The sequence below is a fragment of the Rhamphochromis longiceps genome, linkage group LG17 (genome assembly GCF_057381845.1).
Source record: "Rhamphochromis longiceps isolate RC_006_pf linkage group LG17, R_longiceps_female_GT1.1, whole genome shotgun sequence".
Taxonomy (NCBI): domain Eukaryota; kingdom Metazoa; phylum Chordata; class Actinopteri; order Cichliformes; family Cichlidae; genus Rhamphochromis; species Rhamphochromis longiceps.
Window position 1 is genome coordinate 33,409,163 of NC_140573.1, and position 23,441 is coordinate 33,432,603.

The 23,441-nt window shown below is 39.4% G+C and overlaps 1 protein-coding gene across 1 annotated transcript; it reads right to left on the bottom strand.

The window, feature by feature from the left end:
• Window positions 1–343: 343 nt before the first annotated feature.
• ano6 (anoctamin 6) lies at window positions 344–23,150 on the bottom strand. Its single transcript, XM_085386769.1, has 20 exons — window positions 22,862–23,150; window positions 14,590–14,660; window positions 14,151–14,279; window positions 11,368–11,433; window positions 10,999–11,286; window positions 9,263–9,376; window positions 9,045–9,160; window positions 8,814–8,948; window positions 8,620–8,722; window positions 8,362–8,422; window positions 8,057–8,202; window positions 7,839–7,916; window positions 5,495–5,723; window positions 5,241–5,410; window positions 5,060–5,157; window positions 4,463–4,593; window positions 4,120–4,325; window positions 3,668–3,867; window positions 2,035–2,140; window positions 344–1,921 (listed from the first exon to the last, which is right to left on the bottom strand). Exons 1-20 carry the CDS (start codon window positions 22,944–22,946, stop codon window positions 1,748–1,750), a joined length of 2,706 nt encoding a protein of 901 aa, XP_085242895.1. The 5' UTR covers window positions 22,947–23,150; the 3' UTR covers window positions 344–1,747.
• Between the last annotated feature and the right edge of the window lie 291 nt (window positions 23,151–23,441).

Here is a 23,441-nt window from a genome sequence, read left to right on the forward strand (position 1 = left end):
AAGCCGTCTAGTAGGCTGGATTGTCTTTGCAGGCCAGGTCAAGCCCCCCAGCCTTATGTTTGACATCCCTGCTGGTTTTAGAGTTTATTTGGTCAGGTGACCATTAAAATTAAGGATAATTTAGACAGTGCTGTGAGGCGTTCTAAGGTAGCTGCTTCTGCTAAGTATCACTGAGAAGTTTTTGCTGAGTCTTTGATTTTTGCCTTTCTGTTGTGATTTAAAGGTGCACCCCCTCATCTCAGTATAATGGCCGTGTTTAATTTTACTAATGTGAGCACTACACTTGTATTCATATCAGAGTTGAGGGCTAAATGAAATGTATGACGTAAGACACGAAATATGCTTTTTATAGATATATATAAAAAACAATTTAATGACCGTATAAAACAACAAGACAATAAAGATATTGATATATGATACTGTTACTGGTGATTATACTTACGTTCAGGACAAAGTGGATTAAAAGAGGTACTTTCATGACTGACACGGGATAACATAAAAAGGCCTGAACCATCATTTCAGAATAAAAAATGAAGTGCAGTGGTCATACACAAGACTTATATTCACCAAAGTTTTTTCATAGGATATATTATGTTTTCCCCACTTCAACATATTTTTTTATATACAAAACTTGTTGATTATTCTCCTTACTAGAACCCCCACCTCACAAAATAAACACATGTAAAGTTTAAAGGGGACAATCTCCTGCACATTTATGCCGTGCAACATTGTGAGCTCTTTAACAGAGGTGACAAAAGCATTATACCAACACTGCACATCTGCATTTTGCAATATTGGTGATTATTAAATGTGTGCGAAAGCTGTGCACACCCATGTGGAGGAAGGTGGACAGAGTGAGATGCTAAAGTGAGAACTGCTCTAGTCTGATATACCCAAAACAAGCAAAAAGAATAGCATAACTAAAAAAAATGCTTAAGATTAATGTATCCTTTGGTATGACTTGAAAGGTCATCTCTGTAACAGCCAAGAAAAATATGTGAAAGAGCTGAAAGAAGGGAAAAAAAACTAAACGATTCACAGTTGAAAGCACTGATTTGACGTCCTTACCTGCCTTTCCCCCCTTTTTGAATAAATCCGGTTGCAAAAGTCAATGCATAAAACATACAGCATGGCAATTAATTAAAAAAAAAAAAAAATCACCAATGTGCTAAATGTTACATTTTTCTTGATTTTAGTATTTGTGTTTTGGTCTTTAACGTCAAGACGGATTTGTGGTTTTTTGTAATTAAAAAAAAAAGATTACAATTCACATTTCTTGAGCCAAAAGTTCATATTCGGCATTCTGCTGCAGCCTTTTCCACCTGTGCTGTTATCTTTATATTTAAAGGGTCAGCTAAATTTATTTCACCAGAAAAACAAGACTCTTAAAGTGCGTTTTCACCACCAAACACATCAAGGCAGTCCAGGGCAAGAAAATAGTGGTTAGGGAAGACTACACATCAGTGGTTTTTCTGGTTTTTCCGTTCGCCGTCCTGCAGTTCCTCAAGGATGGTGTTTCCTGTCAGACAGTTCATGCTTTATTAACTTGGTAATCATAATATTATTGTAGGGTCTACATTACAAGATAAAGCCCCTTGAGGTGACTGTTGTTGTGATTTGGTGCTGTATAAATAAAACTGAATTGAATACAGAGAAAAAGAACACTCTTCTTGTGACACACTTAAAAGGTTCTGCTTTCGTGTCCCATCCGTTTTCATCCACCTCCAAGTCCTTCTTTTGTAAATGCTCAGCTTTCAGTTTCAGTTTCAGTTGCCTTTAAACGTTTGGACACCAGCTTCAGGTTGGTCTCGTGGAGGATCACCTGGGTCAGGTATTTTTCCCGTTTGATTTGTTCTTTAACAGCATACGGGACGTCGGGGATTATGTAGGCCAGGATGAACTTGGTAAAATAAACAATGTGCTGCGAACACACACACACACAAAAAAAAAAAAGAAGTGAACACTTCCATTGGCATGTTCTTAAATTATCCTTTTCTGACGTGATCGGTTTCTATTTATTTAGTTTCTACTCACCTCCACAACAATTATAAAAGCCATTTTGGCAGCGATCACATGCCAGTAGAACATGTTGTATTCGTACTGTCTTTGGTGCCCGGAGGGAAACCGATAATCTCGATACCTGTAAGAGAAAAGTTTTCAGTAGTTTTCTTCAAACCCGCACTGATTTGCCATACATTTGTTTCTGTATTTCTCAGCTTTAATCTTTTTTTTATGACTGCAGAATATAATTTGTCTGTGCTTGATTATATGAGTATAAGTCAGGCCACAGCTGCTCTTCACCCTTCTCCACTCTTTGGTTCGAGCTCAACAGTTTTTCAGTCGTTTCTGGAATGTTTTGAAGCTCATTTGTGTTCACACGCTACTAAAGCCCGTCTCGTCAACCTCCAGCATTACTCGGTCCATTCCTCGACTCTGATCTGGACTCTGTCTTTGCCCTGCTGAAACCAAGCCCTGCCCCCATGCCTAATACCAAAATAGCTTTGGTCTGCATTCCTCTCTTGTCCTTAGTCTGTACTCCCTCCCTCAGCTTAGTCATTCTCCTTGCATTTTTCAAGGCTACAGATAAAACTTCTTTTCAGTAAATCTTATAACTGTGATTAAATCAGGTTGTCTTGCACATACTTGCAGGGACTGTTTGCTATTTACTTGCACTTAAACAAACACATATGCGTGTATAGGTTTCTGCACGTTCATGCATATATGATCTAACTAAGGTTAAATAAAAACTCACAGTCAACTCACTTAATTGGAACCTTTTTTTCCCCAAGTTACATACATTCAAATACGCTCACTGGCCACTTCATTAAGTACATATTTTTCAACTCCTAATTAAGGTAAATATCTTATCAGCCAATAACCTGGCAGTAACTTACTGTATTTAGGCATATACACAATATCAAAACGCCCTGCTGAAGTTCAAAGTGAACATCAGGATGGAGAAGAAAGGTAATTTAAGTGGCTTTGAGTGTAATAAGGTTTTTGGTGCCCAATGGGATGATCAGAAACTGCTGATCTACTGGGATTTCCCCACACATCCATTTCTAGCTAGTTTAGAAGATGGTGTGAAGAAAATAAAATATCCAGTGAGCTGGAGGTCTCTGGGGAAAAAACACCTTTGATGTCAGAGGTGACGAGTCAGACTGCTTTAGAGTGCACAAACTCACGAGACTGGAAAAACATTTCCTGGTCTGATGAGTCTCCATTTGGAGGGTACGATTAGAACTGAGCGTAAACAACATGAAGGTATTGCTCCATCCTGCCTTTAAATCAGTTTAGGGTGCTGGTGGTGTAATGATGTGGGAAATATCTTTTTGGGACACTGAGCATCATTTAAATGTTACATCTTACCCAAATATTGTTGCTGTGGTCTTTTCTCATCATAACTAACCATGTCACAAAGCTCAAGCAATCTCAAGCCTAAAAATGACAATACATTCACTGTACTTAAATGGCCTCCACAGTTACCAGATCTAAATCCTATAATGCACCTTCATAGTGGAGTTGATCAAATCTGCTGTGTGATGTTCTTATGTCCAAATGGACTAACAAACAAAAGGTTTAAGCCCTTGTCCTCCCAGTCCACCTCGCACTATCTAGAAAGTGTGGAAGCTAATTTTAAATGAAAATGATGATTCAGTCTTTGTACCTGCAAGTGGTTAGGTTGGGAGGCGTGTGGATATATTCATCATCAACTGGGGGAAAATCGTTGGTACTGAATACCGACAGCGAGCTGTTGATGTAGCCCTTCATGGTGTTTTCAGTATTATTGCCGTAGGGGTACACTGAGAAAGACCAGTAGTAGACCAGCCGTGGGATCATGTCCGACGTGAAAGCAATGATCATGGCCTGTTGAAACAGACAAACATCAGGGCACAAAGTTAATGCAGAAAAAGCAGAAAACTGGTTGTAAAAGTTAAAATGTGAGACTTTTCTTTTTGCACAACATTTTCTTGTATTTTTGACAAACATATAGTCATTTTGGGCTGCAGATAATAACTGTGGTACAGTTATAGTAGTTAACTAAACTGAAGGGCTGAGATTGTAATCGCCTGTAAAATGAGTTAAAAAACTAGCGTTTGGGTGTAATTATCAGCTTACATTTGTTACCACAGCCAGGATAGTGATGCCTTGAAGAATGGGCTGCCAGGCTCCTATGTGCTGTGCCTTCTCTGGCACATCACGGCGAAACTGAGTGGTGATTTTCCAAGCATCAACCCGAATTTCTATTATATTGTTGAGCAGAGCCAGGGCCGGAGCCAGAGGGAAGGAGGCCACAAACAGGGTCACAAAGCCAAATTGGATGGCTGTAAGGAACAAGAGGTTTCCCAGTGCACCAGGTATTAATAAAATAATCAATTATTCTGTATATTCAGGTTCTGTTATCAACAACAGCAGCTGCAAATATAACAGACAAAGTGCCAATAATGTATTGCCATCTCACCCATCTCAAGGTATTCATAGAACAGTCCTAGTTTTGAGCTGGGTTGAAGCTGGTAGTCCTGCTCCCAGCGAGGAATCACTTTCTCCGATGTCACATGGACGCAGTGGCGATAAATTAAATTCTTCAACCACCTTGAAAGGATGGAAGAGATGGCGTAAAGTAACAGTAAGTAAGTATCGTTGCCTATTTATCTAGTCGATTTGAACACTGTTGTAAGCGACATATCGTGTTTACTGAGCTAAATCTTTCTGTGAAGTCACGACCTTTGAAAAGACATCCCTTTGTCTAAATTGAAAGAGATGCTCATGCAATTAGCAATTTTCTGTTCATTAGAGGTTTGGCAGCTGTCCAAATGGTTGACTTTTTAGTTCAAGCTTAAAATACGCAACAGATAAAAATGTAGTTGACGTATAGACCACATCAGCTCAAATGGACTGGATTTAATTGAAAAGTTCGTAGAATTGTTGAGGAAAAAGTGGGTCCATTCACTTTTCAAGCAAATGTATGTATACAGTAAAAGGACAGCTTTTTAAAAGATGGCTAGTTAGCGTTCAACCTCATCTCAACAAAAACAGGTCCTAGATTCCGAGTCCTTACGGTATCAAGACCTCCTGGATGTTGTTCCAGATGGCTTTTCCACCCATGATGATTGCCAGCTGAGTCGTCAGCTCAATCAAACAACCACCCGGATCACACTGCAAATCAAAGACACACATTGACAGCCATGGATATCTAGCTATTTACTTGGCTATGTAAACACTTTATGGACTAATAGTACCTCCTCATTTCTGTATTTTCCCAAAAGATAAACAGGCTTTCCTGGATGGCCAACTGCTTTCCCCTTTGCAAAGGCGATGTAGAAACATGAGGAGTAATAGTTGACAAATTGAAAGAGGAACATCTTCAGAGTCAAGCTGTTCTCATAGTCCGTCTTGGTTCGTGGAAGCTCTGTTATTGTGTCGGATATGAAAAGACTGTGGATTAGGTTATTTTCCATTGAGGAAAGACAGTACAGTTGGATGTTTAACTCACCGAAGTCTGTGATCCAGATGGCGACCCGCTCATATAGAATATTGAGGATCATGATTACAACAAAGCTAATCAGTGATGCTGTGACAGAAGTGGCCATCTGAGGTGTCACATACTCCTTTATTGGCTCAGCAATTGTCAAGTTTGTATTCCTCAGTTCACGAGAAAACGTAAAGAAGACAGCCAGGCGGTATACAGTGATGGCCACAACAGATGCCAGGATCAACATTATCTAAAGGACAAAATCAGTAAAATAAATAAATAAATAAATAAATAAATAAATAAATAAATAAATAAATAAATAAATAAATAAAACAAAACAAAACAAAACAAAACAAAACAAAACAAAATTATTACAAATTCTTTCTGACAGTCAAGAGATGTGGGGAAAGACAGCTGGAATAGCAGGATGCTTGAAAACATGTGGAGTCAAAGAGGAAACTGTTCCATGTACCCTAGCTACTTTTATAGATCAATACTTCCTGCTCAATATTACATTGGTTAAAATGGACATTTTATTTTAAAGCAAAATTTGTTTTTTTGTGAACTGAAATCATAATATATAAATAATAGTATATAATTATTGTAAAAAGGAAGTAGTAAGTGAAATAGTTCCGTACATATCTTGCTGCAGCAAGAGTCCTGACAGGGACTAGAAAGAGAGAGCAGATTTCTCCTGTTTTGGCTTCCCTTCATTGGCTTCCTGTTAAATCCAGAATTGAATTCAAAATCCTGCTCCTCACATACAAGGTGTTAAATAATCAGGCCCCATCTTATCTTAATGACCTTGTAGTACCATATCACCCTATTAGAGCACTTCACTCTCACACTGCAGGCTTATTTGTTGTTCCTAGAGTATTTAAAAGTAGAATGGGAGGCAGAGCCTTCAGTTTTCAGGCCCCTCTTCTGTGGAAGCAGCTTCTAGTTTGGATTCGGGAGACAGACACTATCTCTACCTTTAATATTAGGCTTAAAACTTTCCTCTTTGCTAAAGCATATAGTTGGGGCTGGACCAGGTGACCCTGAATCCTCCCTTAGTTATGCTGCAATAGACATAGGCTGCCGGGGATTCCAATGATGCATTGAGTTTTTCCTTTCCAGTCACCTTTCTCACTCACTATGTATTAACAGACCTCTCTGCATTGAATCATATCTGTTATTAATCTCTGTCTCTCTTCCACAGCATGTCTTTATCCTGTTTTCCTTCTCTCACCCCAACCAGTCGCAGCAGATGGCCCCGCCCCTCCCTGAGCCTGGTTCTGCCGGAGGTTTCTTCCTGTTAAAAGTTTTTCCTTCCCACTGTCGCCAAAGTGCTTGGTCATAGGGGGTCATATGATTGTTGGGTTTTCTCTGAATCTATTATTGTACGATCTACTGTACAATATAAAGCGTCTTGAGGCGACTGTTGTTGTGATTTGGTGCTATATAAATAAAATTGAATTGAATTGAATATCAGAACAAAATTAATTGGCTTGTAGAACAAACTTTCACTACAATAATTAATTTTTTTCTTTGTGACTTTATTAGTGTCTCACAGCACTGTGGAAGAATTTTGGCCTGCTCTTCTTTACAACATTGCTTCATTTCATTGAGATATGTGGACATTTGCTTGTTTACAGTTCTGTTCAACTCCCACCACCGCATTTCAATGAGGTCTGGGACATTGTGACACCTTGATTCTTTGGTCCTGTGGTTGCAAAACAAGCCCAAACCATCACCCATCCACCGCCATGCTTCACAGTTGGTATGGGGTGTTTGTGTTGAGATGCTGTGTTTGGTTTTCTCCAAACAATTATCTTGTGGATAATAGCCAAACAGCTCCACTGTAGTCTCATCTTTACAAAAGGGATCGTTACAGAAATCATGTGGTTTGTTCAGATACAACTTTGCAAACCTAAGCTGTGCTGCCATGTTCTTCTTAGGAAGAAGATACTTTCTCCAGGCAACCTTCCCAAACAAGCCATACTCTTTTGTCTTTTCTTTGGCTTTTACTTTTATAGTAGTGCTCTCACTTGCTAATGAGCAGTTAATAGTGCATTTGACTAGCAGCACCTGGCTATATATTTAACCTCTTAATTCCTATAGAAACAATAAGGTTGTACATAGTTTTTCAAATACTGTTTCTTTGTTTGGCTTACTTTCTGTTAAATAAATAATAATCATTTTAAGGCCTCCTAAGGATTAGACGTTTTTCTTTCCATGCTGTTATGTAAAATAATAAAATTAAAAGAAGGGTATACCTTAAAAGGAGTTTATATATTGTTCTCACTATTCCTGTTGTGTATTTCTTCTTCTTTGTATAAAAAAAAAAAGTAGACACAAAAAAGACATTTAATTCATGACTCACCCAGAAAATGACTGTTGTCATTCCTATCGACACACGGACACATCGTCCACAGGCTGTGTATGGCACCTTTTCCTTCACCTAAATAGCAGACATAAATAAAATGAAATTATGAACCTCAGCAACAATATTTGAAGAGGTGAAACTCACTGATGCATTGTAAATGGAGAAAATCAAAACTCAAGCTGAGATTAGCTGGAGAAAAAGTATGTGGGATTTACCCCTGTAATGGGGTTTTTCCTCTCATAGATACATTTGGCTTCATATTCTGGGCGAGGTGGCTCTTCCTGTTCCAGGAACTCCACAGTGTCCCACTCGTACTCCAGCTCTGCCTGGTAGCGCTTCCAGAACTCTAGGAACAAAGTCACTGCACAAAGCGAAACAAACACAGGAAACAACAAGCCAGGCAGTTATAAGAGAAGGAAGCGCAATATAAATAGGGTGTTCTATTAATAATACCAAAGATGATGCAAAAGCAAAGATAATAACAGAAGATAAAATCTGGTAGAAACTGTATCAAACTTACCCCAGACTGACATGAAAACTGCAAACACTAACGTTCCAAAGTTATCAAATATGCAAAGATTCTTAAAAAAGAGAGAAAGAGATAAAATTTCAATGGCAGCTGCAGCTGTGTCACAAAGTAAAACAGCAGCCACACATTTCACTATGCAAATCTGGCAACAGTGCTACCTACTGTGAGGTGAGCGCTGTGCTGCAAAGTATACTGAGCAACATTAAAGACAGGAAAAGATGCATTCAAATACAATAAAACAGAACTCACTTTCGAAGTGTTACAGGTGCTGTTTAATGTCCAGTATTGGCACGTGTCACACTGTGGACACATGACTATTTTTCCCCCAATATCAGGGTCGCACACTTCTTTGCTGCAGCATTTCAAAGACACAAGACAGACCATTAAAGAGCATTTTTTTAAACATTTAAAATCATTAAAGAGAAATAAATTGTTTGTAGTACCTCCAGGTGCTGGTGTCCCGGGTATAGTACCCGTAGATGAAACAGCCGATCCCAACAACAGCAGCCCAAGTGAGCATTCTCGTGTAGAAACCCAACCAGGCAAAGTAGATGCCAATCTTCTCCCCGTAGTAGTTCCTGTCAATAAAAATAATTAGAGTTATTAATAATTACTACTAATTTTTCTTGAACAAACAGAGAAGACAATTTTTTATGCACAGAAAAAAGATTTACCGTATGAGGTCCAGCGGTTGGATCTTGTAGAAGCTTTTGGGATGAGCCCATTCTTCATAGAGCAGGTATCTTTCATTGGGACACTCTGGTTCTTGGGACTTGACATTGAACCGACACTGACATGACGAGCAGTGAAGCCATTAACATAACATAGTACAGCTTGGCTAAACAAGACAATACGCAGTATGCAAAATAAAGCAGAAAATATTGTGGCTTACATCGTGGATGGGATAGGCCGCTTTGTAAACTCCACTGTCCAGCAGTTTGGTGATGCCAAACTTCTTTATGTTGCCTCGTATGTCATAGGGGGCTCGGCTCAGGATGTAATACGCCTAAGAAAAGAGAAAGAGTCAAAAAGTTATCATTCTACTATTTTATAATACATTGATTTTTTTCTTCATAGACAAAACCATCTCTGTCAATCTAAAAGGAGCTCTTGACTTTTTCAAATCAAATAAAAAACTATAAGATAATTATATAATTTCTAACAACGGATATTTGTTATTTTATTTAAATGGGTGTCTCAAGTGTTCTAGGTTTGGAATCATCACTTTGGAAAAATAAACTAATGAGGAAATTGTCCAATTGCATGCAGTTCTTTCCGTACTGCAGTTGGGGAAAAAACTGGATTCGACAGAGCACCCTGCGTCTCTGACCTCTTTGCATTTAATCATTAGTTATTGTATATCTCTGGCTCTCTTCCACAGTGTGTGTCTTTTGTCTTTTTTGCCTCCTCTAACCCCCAACCAGCAGATGACGACTCCTGCTTGAGCCTGGAGGTTTCTTCCTGTTAAAAGGGAGTTTTTCATTCCCACTGTCGTCAAGTGCTTGCTCAAAGGAGGTCATCTGATTGTTGGGGTTTCTCTGTATTATTGTAGGGTCTTTACCTTACAATATAAAGTTCCCTGAGGCAACTGCTGTTGTGATTTGGTGCAATATAAATTCAGTTTAACCAGAGCAGATCACCTTCCTCCACCTCTACTCCAACATCCTCCTCTGTCACACAAACCCTCTGCATGTCCTTCTTCTCTATGGTCTTGCTCTTTTCCTCCTGCCTCCCAGCTCCATCTTCAACTTTGAACAATGTGTCCACTATCCCTCCAAATGCAGAAACCACCTTCCTCTCTAGTTTTGTCTCCAAACTGTTCAAACTGTTGTCTATTTGACATACTCATTTCTAATCCTGACCATTCTGGTCACTCCAATGAAAATCTGAACATCTTTAACTCTGTTACCTCCAGCTCCACCCCCTGTATTTTTGGAAGTGCCATAATCTTCAAACCATACATCATATCATCTTGTAAATCTTCCTTTTCACTCTTGCTGCTGTGCTTCTATCACAAATCACCCCTGACACTCTTCTTCACTTGCCTTGTGCACTGCCTGTTGCCTTGGATGCTTGAACCCAGGTATTTAAATCCATGTACATTTAATATCTGCACTCTTTAAACTTTAACATTTCCACCCGTCTCTTTCTCAGTCGCACATGCATTCAGTCTTGGCTCTACTGATCCCATGTATCCGGTGCATACCTCCACCTCTCCAGAGTCTCTTACGCCTGTTTCCTTACATACCACTTCAAAATAAATTGTTATGACAGCAAACCATTACTAAATCATTCACCTAGGAGCATAAAAGTTTTTGTTCTTGGTCCAAACTTGTATTTTCCAGTCCTGCTAACTTTTTCTCCACTATTTTAATGTGCGATTTGTGAAAGTATACGTAATATGTTGTACATAAGACTTAAACCACAAATTCATGGAAAAAGTTAAGTTAAGTTTTAAGATGACTATTATTTCAAATCAAGTTCCTTTAAAATGAAGGCATTTTAAGGTTGTCTGTGAACCCTGACTTTAGTGATTTTAACATGAAATCCATAAATCCATTGACATATTTATGTGTAGGGAGAGTTGCAGGCAGCCTGAACTTATGGCAGCTACATGGAACAACCTACCATCCTGCTCCTCATCGATGGAGTGAAGAAGAGATCTTTGTCCTTGATACAGAAGAGATCTTGTCGATCCTTCTCAAAGGGGGCGGTGAAGAACTCTGACTCCTTACTGATCAGTTTCTCATCGGGATAGAAGTGCTTGGTGATGCAGGAGAAAAAGCGCAACGGGGAGGGGCGGGCCGGCATGTCGTTGGGCTGTATGGGAAGCTTGATATGCAGGACCTCGGCATAGGTGCACAGCACATCCCATGGCATGTGAACTTTCAAAAACATGAGTTTTTCATCTAAAACCTGCAAACAAAGAGAGAATTCAGTTAAAGTAAGAGATACGGGGACAGAAACAGTAACCTCCAGGCAAGGACATCCACTTACAGACTGTGTGGCCTCCAACTCCATGCCCATCTTCATCAGGCTGGCCTCAAAGTATTCTCGCCGTCTCTAAAGAATAAGACAATAAAAAAATAAATATCAAATGCAAATTAATCGCTGGATACAGCAGATACTTTCATGGCCCCTTTAGTTGACTGATTTATGTATTTATTATTCAAAAAGATGTACTAAAAACTCGATATAATACTGTAATACTGCATCATGTTGCTCTCCTGGTGCAGGAACTGCGCTCTGTCTTCGGTGTATTCATTTGGTGAATAATTTGGTATCGCTAAATTGTCACATTCAGCACCTCATGGACACTTTCAAGGAACTGTTAATGAAGCAAAGCTAAAAATAGCTTCAGTCTTTATTACTGCTAACTTTGTTAGCAGAAAGATTACTCATTGAGAAACAGGAAATACCACAATTGCATGCGATGTATATAGACAATCATAATAATTCCATTTAACCAACAGCATGTCAAAGAACCACACCTTCCCAGCAGTCAGAGCAGAATAAAGTTAAGCAACCTGTGTTTGACCAAAGTTATGCTCTGGAACAACAAAGTTAATCGAGTGACTTTTAGAGACTCTCCGCTTGCTGGATTTCTTATGAATATAATGTTTCCTCAGTTCTAACAGACTTAGGAAATTTCATTTCCTGTCATGTGCTAAACAAGGGATCAAAATAGGGAAGATATCAAGATATGCTACAGATTCCAAACAGGAAAGCTCCCAGTAAGCTGCTACAGAGCTAAAGGGATGACTAGACAAATGTTAAAGGGAGACAATAAATGCAAGGAGTAATGTAGCAAGTGGAAACAAGGGAAGTAGAACTAAACATAAAGTGCAAGTGGCAAGACTATCAAAAGGAAAGAGGAAGCAACTAAACACAGAGACAATGACCCTGACATCTGAACCTGACACAGAAAGGAAAGGCTAAAAAAAAACCCTCGAGACCAAACCAAACAACCTAAAGCAGAATAGTAACTGAAATCAGCATTAACGGAAACACAGAACTCAAGATATTCAGGAACGAGTCAATCAAGAATGAACAGTCAAACTAAGAAACAAACGTAACATTAACGAATAGAGAGGAAATCTCTAGTCCGCAAACTGAGTCCAAAGCCCAGGACTGTGATACTTCCAGTAACTTTATAGGCAAATCTTTTCCAAGGAACTCAGTAAAACTGGCTGATCGGCTTTTACGGACTTGGAGCTGGGTTGCAGCTGTCTACACCCACTGCCTGTATTTATTCACAGCTCTCATCTCAATCAAGTGGAAAACATGTGGCACTTCTTTTCTAACAACAACATATTCATTTCCAAGCATTATATTATATACAAACCTGACTGTAAACCTGTTGTGAAAGAGGACAAACAAGCCTGGATATGCCAGTTCATCCTTCAGTCTAATACTAATACGGTAACAGAAACCAGACCAGGAAGAGTTGGTCTTCTTTCTTTCTATTTTTCCTTCTCTTCAGTTACAAACCAACTGACTTTGTTTTGTGGCGGTTTAACATTTTTGCACCACAAAATCTAAAAACATAAATTAAAAATTACTCATGGCCAAACAGATCTGTTCTGATGATGAACTTTGAGCATCTAATTGAAAAAATGATGCTCTTCATTAGCTCTCTCAAGGAATATAGCCAGGAGCACCTCACAGTCAGAATCTAATGCTTCATATCCTGGATAAATAATATTTACAGACAGAGGGGAATAATGTGAAGCCACAGACTGACAGACTAATCCAAGTGCAAACAAAAACTCCATTTACAAATAAGAAACAGACTCTGCCATTTGTATGAGTAATAAATCAAACACTGAGAAAATTTTGGCTATATACATTCGCCTGCATGCACTCTGTGTATACGTTATGATGTTAGATTATTCTATTAGAAGAATGTTGTTATATAACTCATTAGGACACATAAAATGCAGTCAGATCTTAAAGTTAAAACGAAGGCATTCAGATAAAACCCATTGGGAATCGAACCAGAGAGTCACTGGTGAAAAGAATAGACGCTCAGAGATCAAATGTCAATACTAACACTCTAAGTCTAACATCATAACTACTCTCCATGGATTCTGAATGCTGGCATAGCAGGCTGTTTGCAGTCCCCGAGCCTTTAACACCACTGATCACACCGGTCTTATATGACAGGTTGTTGAACTAGGTTGGCATCACTTTTCTTAAATGGTTTTCATTATATTCTGATAGCTAAAAATCATTAATAGCTAAATATTCTCACTAGAAGCGCTTTGGTCCAACTCTCCAACTATCTGCTACTCTCCTGGCCATCTACTTAAGAGCTTTAAAGGCATCTCATATGTTACTATGTTGACGATGACAACCTTAACATTACCATTAACAGTTGGATATCTTTAAATGTCCTCCATTGCAATTCTTTTTCACCCGGACAGCTTCTTGAAGGTCAGTAATCACAATGACATAACAGCTAGGCTTGCCCGCACTCACACGTCACCTCGATTCTTGCTTCCCTTCACCAGCTTCCAGTGAAATTTAAAATTGATTTTATCATTTTACTAATGAGATATAAAGACCCGTATATCCAGGCTCCCACATACATACCAGAAACCACCGTGTTTTACAAAGAACTATGCAAATTAAGCTTTTTATTACTATAATGTCATCTCTCTGCTATGCACTATTTACTCCACTTCGCACCGTTTGCAGTACATCCAGTACCTTTGGATTTAATGGCATGGTGCGTTTTACTAAAATGCTCAATAAGGTTAAAAGAAAAACAAGCTTACCTTGCGTCTCTGGAACACATGCCTCTTCTCATATTCCTTTTTGTCCTCATCTTCATACGCCAGGACAAAGTCAATCCTCCTAACACCATCATTGAAGAACAGGGAGTCTGGTTTGTCATTAAACCCTACCTGAGGGGAAAAACAAGGCTCACTGGGTAAATCTACAGGATGAAACTCATACTCCTCTTCCTCCATAACGTCATACTTGTTGAACATAATCACAAGTAAATGTCCAGCTTGGAGACAGTTGCAGCAGAAACAATGTTAACGCTGACCTGGACCTGCCTATTCAACGTGTAACGTAGGTCAACAAACACTGTAACGCCCTGCTCTCCTCTCCCTCCCCCTCTCTCACCACACAGTCCGACCCACTAAGTTTCAGTAAAGCTCATAATATTATGTTAGGGGTTTAATGTTACTTCATTGTCTGTTGACTCACCTCTTGTGCTTTAATTACGTTTCCTCCTTCTTTGATAGAGTGATAAGTTGGTAAAAACTCCTCTGGGTATACTGCAAAAAAAAAAAAAAAAGAAAGAAGAAGAAGATTGCATATATAAATAGGAATGCAAATGCAACAATGAACAAAGAACAGACATGCAGTTTTGGACAGAGGTTTGCATAAACTTATCATGGGCATGAATATCAGGGAATTTGGGGCTTTTAATGATTTCTTTGGCTTGTTCTTTCTCCAGAGTGGAATGATGATACAGCATTCATCTTTAAAAACAAGAGTGTGGTGCACAAGTTTGAGTTTCTTTTGGATTTTCTCACAGAGTAAAAATTATATATACAGACTCAAATATTCAGATACTCAAATTAGAGCAGGGCAATATGGCCAAAAATATTTATCACGATATACATTTGAAAATTTGCGATAACGATATAACTGACAATATAATTGACACTAGACAAAATACTTTACAACTCCACAACTTTATTAGTGGAAAAAACCCATCAATGTATTTTCACTTAAACAAGCAGCTGTTTTTTATGTGCATTAAAGTTATATAAAAATGTAACAGTGCAAATTCCTTGCTGTCAGTTTAACCAAAATGCATTTCCAGTGGAAATTGGCCGACATATCCTCAGCATAACCATGTATAAGATCCACAAAACTTAGAAAGAGGTTATACACACACAATATGGTAATATTATGTTGAAGCACAGTACGTATCACTCCGAGAGGCTCCTGCCTACGATAGCCGTAATGCTCCGACAATCCATCAAGCGGTGCGGCTTCGTAGCTTAGCAAAGTCGTACTAAAACGTCTGACAGATTTTCGAGCGCTGTGTACCACATAAAATCGTTTCGAGGTCAGTAAACACAACCAGAATTCATACATAAGGCACACGGGATTATAAGGGGCACTGTCGATTTTAAGAAAAAATCAAAGGATGTATTTTAAGTGTGTCGTATTTTCCAAAAAACACGGTAATAACGACGGCCCGCTAGCATGCGCTACCAAAAATAGTGCTTTGTTGTGTATCTGATGGACGAAAGATAAACCAGTTCCACACCACTAAAGTTGCAGCATTTTTACAAACCAGTTCTGGTTCATCCGTTTCATTCAGTGATCCGCTTTCACTCTTCTCATTTCCCGTCGCCGGCACGCTTTTTCCTACATGTGCATATGAAAACAAAGGCACTGCGCATGCGTGTTTTACCCATATTCTATCGCGATATTTCATTTTCTTATCATTGCCCAACATTATACCAGTATTACCGTGAATGGTATGATATGGCCCAGCCCTAACTCAAATATATAAATGCGCTTCAATCTTTTAATAACTTGGCAGAGGTTATGTGATTGTGATTGACTAGAACTGGTAAATGGACTGGTTGGGTGAATGAGGATTCACCATTCATATAAGCACTTTTAACAGTGGTTAATTGCTTTCTGTTTAACATTCACACTCCGATGGATGCATCATTGAGCAACTTGGGGTTAGTATCTTGCCCAAGGATATTTTGCACATAGACTGAAGCGCCAACCGATTAGTGGATGACCTCCTCTACCTCCTGAGCTACAGCCACCCCAAAATGGTAGTTTCTCTTTGCTAGCACAGAAATAATTTGTTTTTGTCAGCAATCTTGGACCAATACTTAAAACAAAATTGAAGGAACTCTGAAAATCTAAGTGTCAGTCCTGGGTCAGTGACCCAGTGTTTTGAATTTAGTTTTTTCATTTTTGTTTTCATCGTGGTTCATGACTATTAGGGGTTTGGTTTCTGTTTTGTATTTCTAGATCTTTAGTTCTCCTGGCTTTGTGATTTCTAGTTCTTCGGTTTAATTCTGCCCTCATGTTTATTCTCTTGTTCCCCTGTCGGTCGTGTCTCATGTCATTCCTGTCCCTGTACTCCGTGTTCCCTCTGTTCAGTATCAAGTCTGTGTCTCTCTGTGCCTGTCCTGGTCCCACGTCTCCTGTCTGGTCATCTCTGTCCTTATGTTCCCTCTGTACCGTATCAGTATTATCGTAGTGTTAAGCTTGTGTCTCTGAGTCCGTGTCTGTGCGTACATGGTGTATTTCCTGTTTTATTTTGATAGTCTGTCTCCTATGCCAGGGTATCTAGTTTTGCGTTCCCTCGTCTCATTATGTCTGATTTGTCCCAGCTGTGTTTCTTCCTGTTTCCAAATCCTCACTTCCTGCTGTGTTTTCAACCCTCATTTTCCTGTAAATTTCCTCACTCTTAGTTCTGGTTTGTTTCCTCAGGTTTTCTAGTTTTAGGTTTCAGTGCCCAGTTTAGTGTCTAGTCCCGTATTGGTGATTTGAGTTTGTTTGGTGATGTTATTTCTATGAAGAATTTTCCCAGCAATAAACCTGCACTCTGAGTTTAACTCGCTAGTCTTGACACTAAGGAGGAAAACTGTCATTGTCACTAACTGTCACAACTTTGGAAAGACATTTCTAATTAATTGCAGATTCCAAGATCGTGCAAATGCTCCCTTCATTTCCCCAGATTTGAAGGATAGGTCGGGTGTATACTTCGTGGCCCAACCTATCCCAGAATTCATAGCGCTGCTCAGTTTCCAACAATGGCGGAAGCTAGTTAGTTTTAATATTACTCTTATTATTCTTTCTGGGTCACAAAATAAACGTTTAACATATTTTCAGGCGAGAATGTAGCTGTGTGAACTTCAAATATTTGCTCAGTTTATCAAGACACCACATATTTTCAAAAGCGCTCCGATGTTTTCGGAGGCGTTTGTTACTCACCAGCTTGATAGCTAGCCGGGGCTTAAGGCTCACTAGAGCCGGTGAGAACACCGGACTCCCGGTGTTGTGCCAAAAAGTGATTTCCAATGTTTCCGTGTGTTTTTTATGTGTAATATTGTTATGTATGTTGCTAAATAAACTTCGGTGAACAGGTATTACAAAGGGGTTATATATAAAATTAAAAATTACCTGTTTCTCAAGTATCTTTGTAACTGTGTTATTGTACTTACATTATAATCAACCACCTTCCTTTTGTCCACTTAAAATATCTTAACAAAACAATTTTTGCATTTGTTGCAATTTCAACTGTCCTCTTGGCCAGATTACTCTTAAAAGAGACATTTTTAAAGTAAACAAGAATTTTTTTTTAACTGCATAAATAAAGGATACATAAAAGTCACTGCCAAAAACTGATTGCAGCTTCTACCTTGTTACAGGAATGGTAAATGGCCTGTATTTGTATAGTGCTTTACTTAGTCCCTAAGGACCCCAAAGCGCTTTACACTACATTCAGTCATTCACCCATTCACACACTGGTGATGGCAAGCTACATTGTAGCCACAGCCGCCCTGGGGCGCACTGACAGAGGCGAGGCTGCCGGACACTGGCGCCACCGGGCCCTCTGACCAGCACCAGTAGGCAACTGGTGAAGTGTCTTGCCCAAGGACACAACGACTGAGACTGTCGGAGCCGGGGCTCGAACCGGCAACCTTCCGATTACAAGACGAACTGCCAACTCTTGAGCCACCAAATGTTGTTTGTTGCTCAAGGTGACTTGATATAATTCATGAGGGATATATTTGAAATATGTTTCACCAACAAGTTTTTGGCAAATACCGGAAATCAGTTTTTGGCACAACATCAGCAAATCGCTTTCAAACCCACGGCCGTCTTTCGCTACTCAGGTTAAACATATATAAGTCAGTTACATAACTTAATGTTATTGTTTGGCTTTTTTCAGTATATTATTTGTTCAAAGCAGACAACTGATTATCAGAAGTGTGAGATGCTCGAGAATATACTCCGGTGTCCTGTTATATTTTAGATAGCAAGGAGCAGACGGCTGAGTTTATTAAACTCATTAAAATGTAATAAACTATCATCTTGTCTTTATTTTTAGTTAGCACATACCTTAAACACTTAAAGCTGTAAGCTAATGATAGTTATATAAGAGCAGATGCATGCTAGTGCAATAAGCTGTACGTTGTACGTCCAGTGGATGCATGATCTGATTAGTCGACTAATCGCAAAAATAATTGGTGACAAGTCGACTATGAAAATAATCGTTTGTGGCAGCCCTAGTTAGGATTTTCAGGAGAACATACAAACCAAGGCTAAACACTGCTTTGAACTGGAAACTGCTGGAACACCACAGTAGAGTCTGTTTTGCATTGCCGTTGACTGAGAGGAGGTGCAAGGTCAACTGAAATTTGCACCTGCCCACATAAACCAGATTACGCCTGGCGAAAGGTTTTATGGTCTGAAGGGGAAAAGTTGTATAGCCATGACAGCAATGACAAGAGGTGTGCTTGGAAGAGTAAAGGTGAGGCTGTCAAACCCAAGAACACTGAACACGCTCTGGGGGCTGTTATGCTGCCAGCGGTACTGGTGCATTACAAAAAGTGGATGGAACAATGAAAAAGGAGGACTAGCCCCAAATTCTTTAACTTTACCTCAAATCTGTGGCTGAATTATTGAAACAATTGGGTGTTATATGTGTGTAATTTTCACCATGTGTAACCAGTTCTTGTTTATTTTAAAGCCATTAAATATGCATGCTGTAAAATCATTCCAGCCAGATAATTCACTGAAAGCCTGAAATTATCCATGTCCAGCCAAACATCCAAATGTCCATGATTAAGTGGATGCAGACTAAGTACTGCAGAAGATGCATTACTAGCAGATTATATAGATTTTATATTCTAGCTTTTTTTCCAGAAAAGATTTGTACAGAGAATGTATGGACTTCTGTTGCATTTATAGCACAGAATTTATGCTGCTACTATTTCTCTTTTAGTCTTTTAGTTGCAGTTTGACCTGCATCTCATGTTTGTCCTAATACATATCTTTGTCAGCCACAACAGAGAGGATGAGTGTGTCTGTACGCCTGCTGGGGCATGCACATAAAAACAGACACGGGTGTTCATATGTCTGTGAGGAGATTTTGATTTAATTGGAGTTCCACAAGATAAAATCATGGGAGGGCGCAGCTGTGAAGGCAATGACAGATATGGACTGAAAGCACGGTTACAACGCTGTTCTTTTACAGCGTTGTCATATGGTCATAAACCTGTTATGAAAGGGCTGATGCTCATATACAACTTTAGCAGAATAGCGCTTTATGATTTACAGTTCAGAATGGTCCTCATATATCTCTATATCCGAACTCTCTGTCACTCCAGTGTCTGAAACAGGCCATTTTGGGTCTCGTCCCTTTAAGTTATCTTTGACCAACAGGTGGGTGGGGACAGCCATGACTAAGTGAGGGGATTCCCCTTAAAGTAGAATTAAACAAACATAAAAAACAGAATAAAAGTGTGTGCCCTAAGCTTTTGACTCATAAGGACTGGATGCACATTATCTGACCTTATTTTGTGAGACTTTTGGCCATGTTTAATGTAACTATCTCTCATACTACAGCAAAAATGTGCCAGAGAATAAGGAAAAGCATGTGTGCCCTTTAAACTAAATGTGTCTAAAATATCAGTTTAGCCCATAAACTACAGTAGGTAAATTATGCTCTCTAATAGGTGTACATATATGTTTATGCATATACTACTGATTATAACAGTTCTGTATAGTTAAGTACAGTACAGTAACTTATAGTTACACTGAGTTAAGGTCCTACAGTACAAATGGTTTAGTCACCTAAGGTAAACAAAGCAAAAGGTAAGATCCCATATATTATATTAAGAAGGTATCTACTTATAGGAGCTTATTGTTGATGGAAATATGCATCAGTAGGCTGAAAGAGCAGTTATTCTTGAACGTTTTTTCTGGCATTCCCCACTTTAGAGCCCAGAAACAGCTCACATACTCCACCCAACCACTTTTTCAGATGCTGTAGAAAACAACTGAAGTTCATTTTCAATTAAATCAGTGAACTCTTGTTTGTTTTGCCTACAAAATGACTCAACTGGAGCTTCATTCCCTATTCCATTCCAGCTTTTTATTCCCCACCAGTCTACAGCATTCTTAAGGACTACTGACCCGCTTTTCTTTAACCTTTGTTTTCCACTGAGTTATAGCTAATGCTCTAGCTCTGCAGTGCTCACTGAAGCACCACAGACTGCTTTTCACTTCCTTTAACATCACACTCTCTCGCTGATTTATTGCTTGCACAAAACGTCCTACTCACCACAATTGTTCTATAAATCCCCTGATACAAAATAGAAATTCCGCTGCTCAACATACATACTTTCCCACCACAGACTACGTCAAAACAAGAAAATACATAATAAAAATAACACTGCAGCCTCTCCCATTTGCCTCATAAATCTTTTGTCCCTTATTTCAAAAAAACAGATGACCTAAAAATCGAATATGGGAAGTCTTGCAGTGTTTCCATATAAAGTGGAAAAGAAAACTAACTGGAGACAGATGTTGTTTTCATAACACAGGCCATAGTAACATGCTTAGGGAGCGTGAGGAAGAAACACCGCTCTTAAAATCAACAATTTCTCCTTTGAAAGTCTTCAAGCAGGCTCACGGTCTGACTTCTATACTGCAGTCATCCCACAAAGTGCAGTGACATAACATACAGCCCGGGTTTTAAGCAGTTCAGACAGACACACATTCATCTGAAATCGTCAGTCTCCGAACACAAACGCTGTTACAGAACCTCTGCAACCATAACTGATTCAGAAAGTGTGAGTCATTTGAAAAGCATGCAACTGAAATCTTTTATTTTGTCAGAAACCACTAACCCAGTCGCAGGCTACTTCCTTCCTTAGAGTACATCCGACACATCAATGTACAAAAAAGAAAAAAAAGGCACATGTAACAATGAGAGGAAAATGGATTATTCCTTAAAAGAAAAAAAACAGCTTTTGAAGCATTGTGGTGCCTAGGTATGTGACCTTAAGGCGTACATAATAATAATTTTGAATGGTAAAAATGGTAAATGGCCTGTATTTGTATAGCGCTTTACTAGTCCCTAAGGACCCCAAAGCGCTTCACACATCCAGTCACCCACCCATTCACACACTGGTGATGGCAAGCTACATTGTAGCCACAGCCACCCTGGGGCGCACTGACAGAGGCGAGGCCGAAGATGGTTTAAAAAAAAAAGGTATCTTACGAAACGGCAGGAGTTGCTTTTCTGCTCGATCTCAGGGGACGTTTCACAACAGATAAGAATCGAGCACCAGCTCTATTGCAAGTCAGGACACAAATATGGCTGTATATTTTCATGAAAACCAATAAATAATTATTGGTTTTCATGAAAAGTGCTTAAACCTGATTTTCTCATCTTCGTTCGTAAAATGGGTACATCCGGTGCACCTTCAGCAACTGTGCCTGTATTGAGATCAAGCATCATGCTTACTCAAGCATAAAAAAGAAAGCTGGGTAAGAAGCCAAAGTGACTGACACCACCTCAACCACAGCCAGTGTGACCATTTTACATTTGACGTTCATTAAGACTACTTTGTTGGTGAATGCACTGACCACCACAGTCCTGTAAAATGATTGTAATGAAACGAACCCTCCATTAGACTAGAGTGCCTTTACAGTGAGATGCTCTTCATGATCTATTTTATGATCTTATCTTATGATCTATTATCTAAGACATCAGTGAACAAAGGGAGAGAGAAAAAACATGTCATCGATAGGCCTGCGTCACTTTAGATGAGACAGGTATGATATAGATTTCATAGAAACACTGCAGCAGAATCTACTCTGGGTACAGAGATGAAGACGAGCCCAGGAGACATTCTGTTCAGCAGCGGAGTTATGGTTTCGGTTTGCAGATTCAGGAATGTGAAAAAATCCGAACAACAAAAGCTCGCTGAGAGGTGTTTCTGTGTGGTAGCAAGGTAGATCTAGGAATACCGAGAAACTATAGTCATTTGTAATCTTGGGTTCTTGGAGATGTCCGAAGCTGTATTGTGCACCACACCTCCACTGGTGCTCAATTGTCTCTCTGCACATGCCCATTCCTGATCAATCTGTAACACTGCACACCGTCATCTATCCTTGAGCAACACTGTATTTGCGCAATACTGGGACTACATATTATAGAGTAAAAAGTAAATATCTTAACTATACCGGAGTGCAGAATACATAAGAGAAAGGGGACTTTGTTTAAAGGAGTTACAATAGTAATAATTTCTCCACTACAGAGTAGCAAAAGATGAGTTCCCGGAGATAACGTGGCCTAAGAATATCGACAGCTGTCTCGATAAGGACCCACAGCATCACGAGGATAAAACCCAGACCGAGTCCGCGCTCCGGAATAGCATGCAGACAACTGTTGCAAAAGACCATGTTCTCTCACCAACTTCCTCTTCTATCATGCCCAGCTCTATATCCCCCAGATCCTCCATGTCGGACTCCATCTCGAGGATGTCGTGGTCGCTCATAGTCCTGCCGACAGCTCCAGTGTCATCACTTCCCAAACAAAAAGTTAAAAACAAAACAAAACTACACACCCGGAAACCAACAAGCGTGCCGATTCTCACTTTGATTTCAAGGCACAGCCTCCGCGCATTCTTGCTTCAGTTCACAGCGTTGGTTCAGTGCGCGTAAAGTTTTCATGCAGTGACTTGTACGAGTGTGAAACGGGTGGGGCTGGAGGGGGGCGGGGGAGGAGGAGGAGAGTGTTCAAATAAAAGTTGGTTATCTGACGCTGTGTAGCTTTCTTCTGGTTTGTACCCATCAACATTTTCATAATTAATAATTCTGCGCATGGACCTCAGCTCTCCAGGCCTTGACCAGATACTTGTTGATATAATTCACATTCAATTTAAGAGAAAATCTTCTATCAGTTACACAACTTTCTATAAAAAAAAGTCTCCAGTGTTGTTTTCCCCTCTAATGAAACTTTTTATTAGCAACTACAGTAAACAATGTCAGCA

What these genes read in the sequence shown, in the direction of transcription:
- ano6 (XM_085386769.1), bottom strand. Translation starts at nt 22,946, where the DNA reads ATGAGCGACCACGACATCCTCGAGATGGAGTCCGACATGGAGGATCTG. An exon ending in CGGCCTATCCCATCCACGAT is followed by an intron (nt 9,161 to 9,262) that starts GTAAGCCACAAT and finishes TCGTCATGTCAG; the next exon opens with TGTCGGTTCAATGTCAAGTC. An exon ending in CTTTTATAATTGTTGTGGAG is followed by an intron (nt 1,922 to 2,034) that starts GTGAGTAGAAAC and finishes GTGTGTTCGCAG; the next exon opens with CACATTGTTTATTTTACCAA.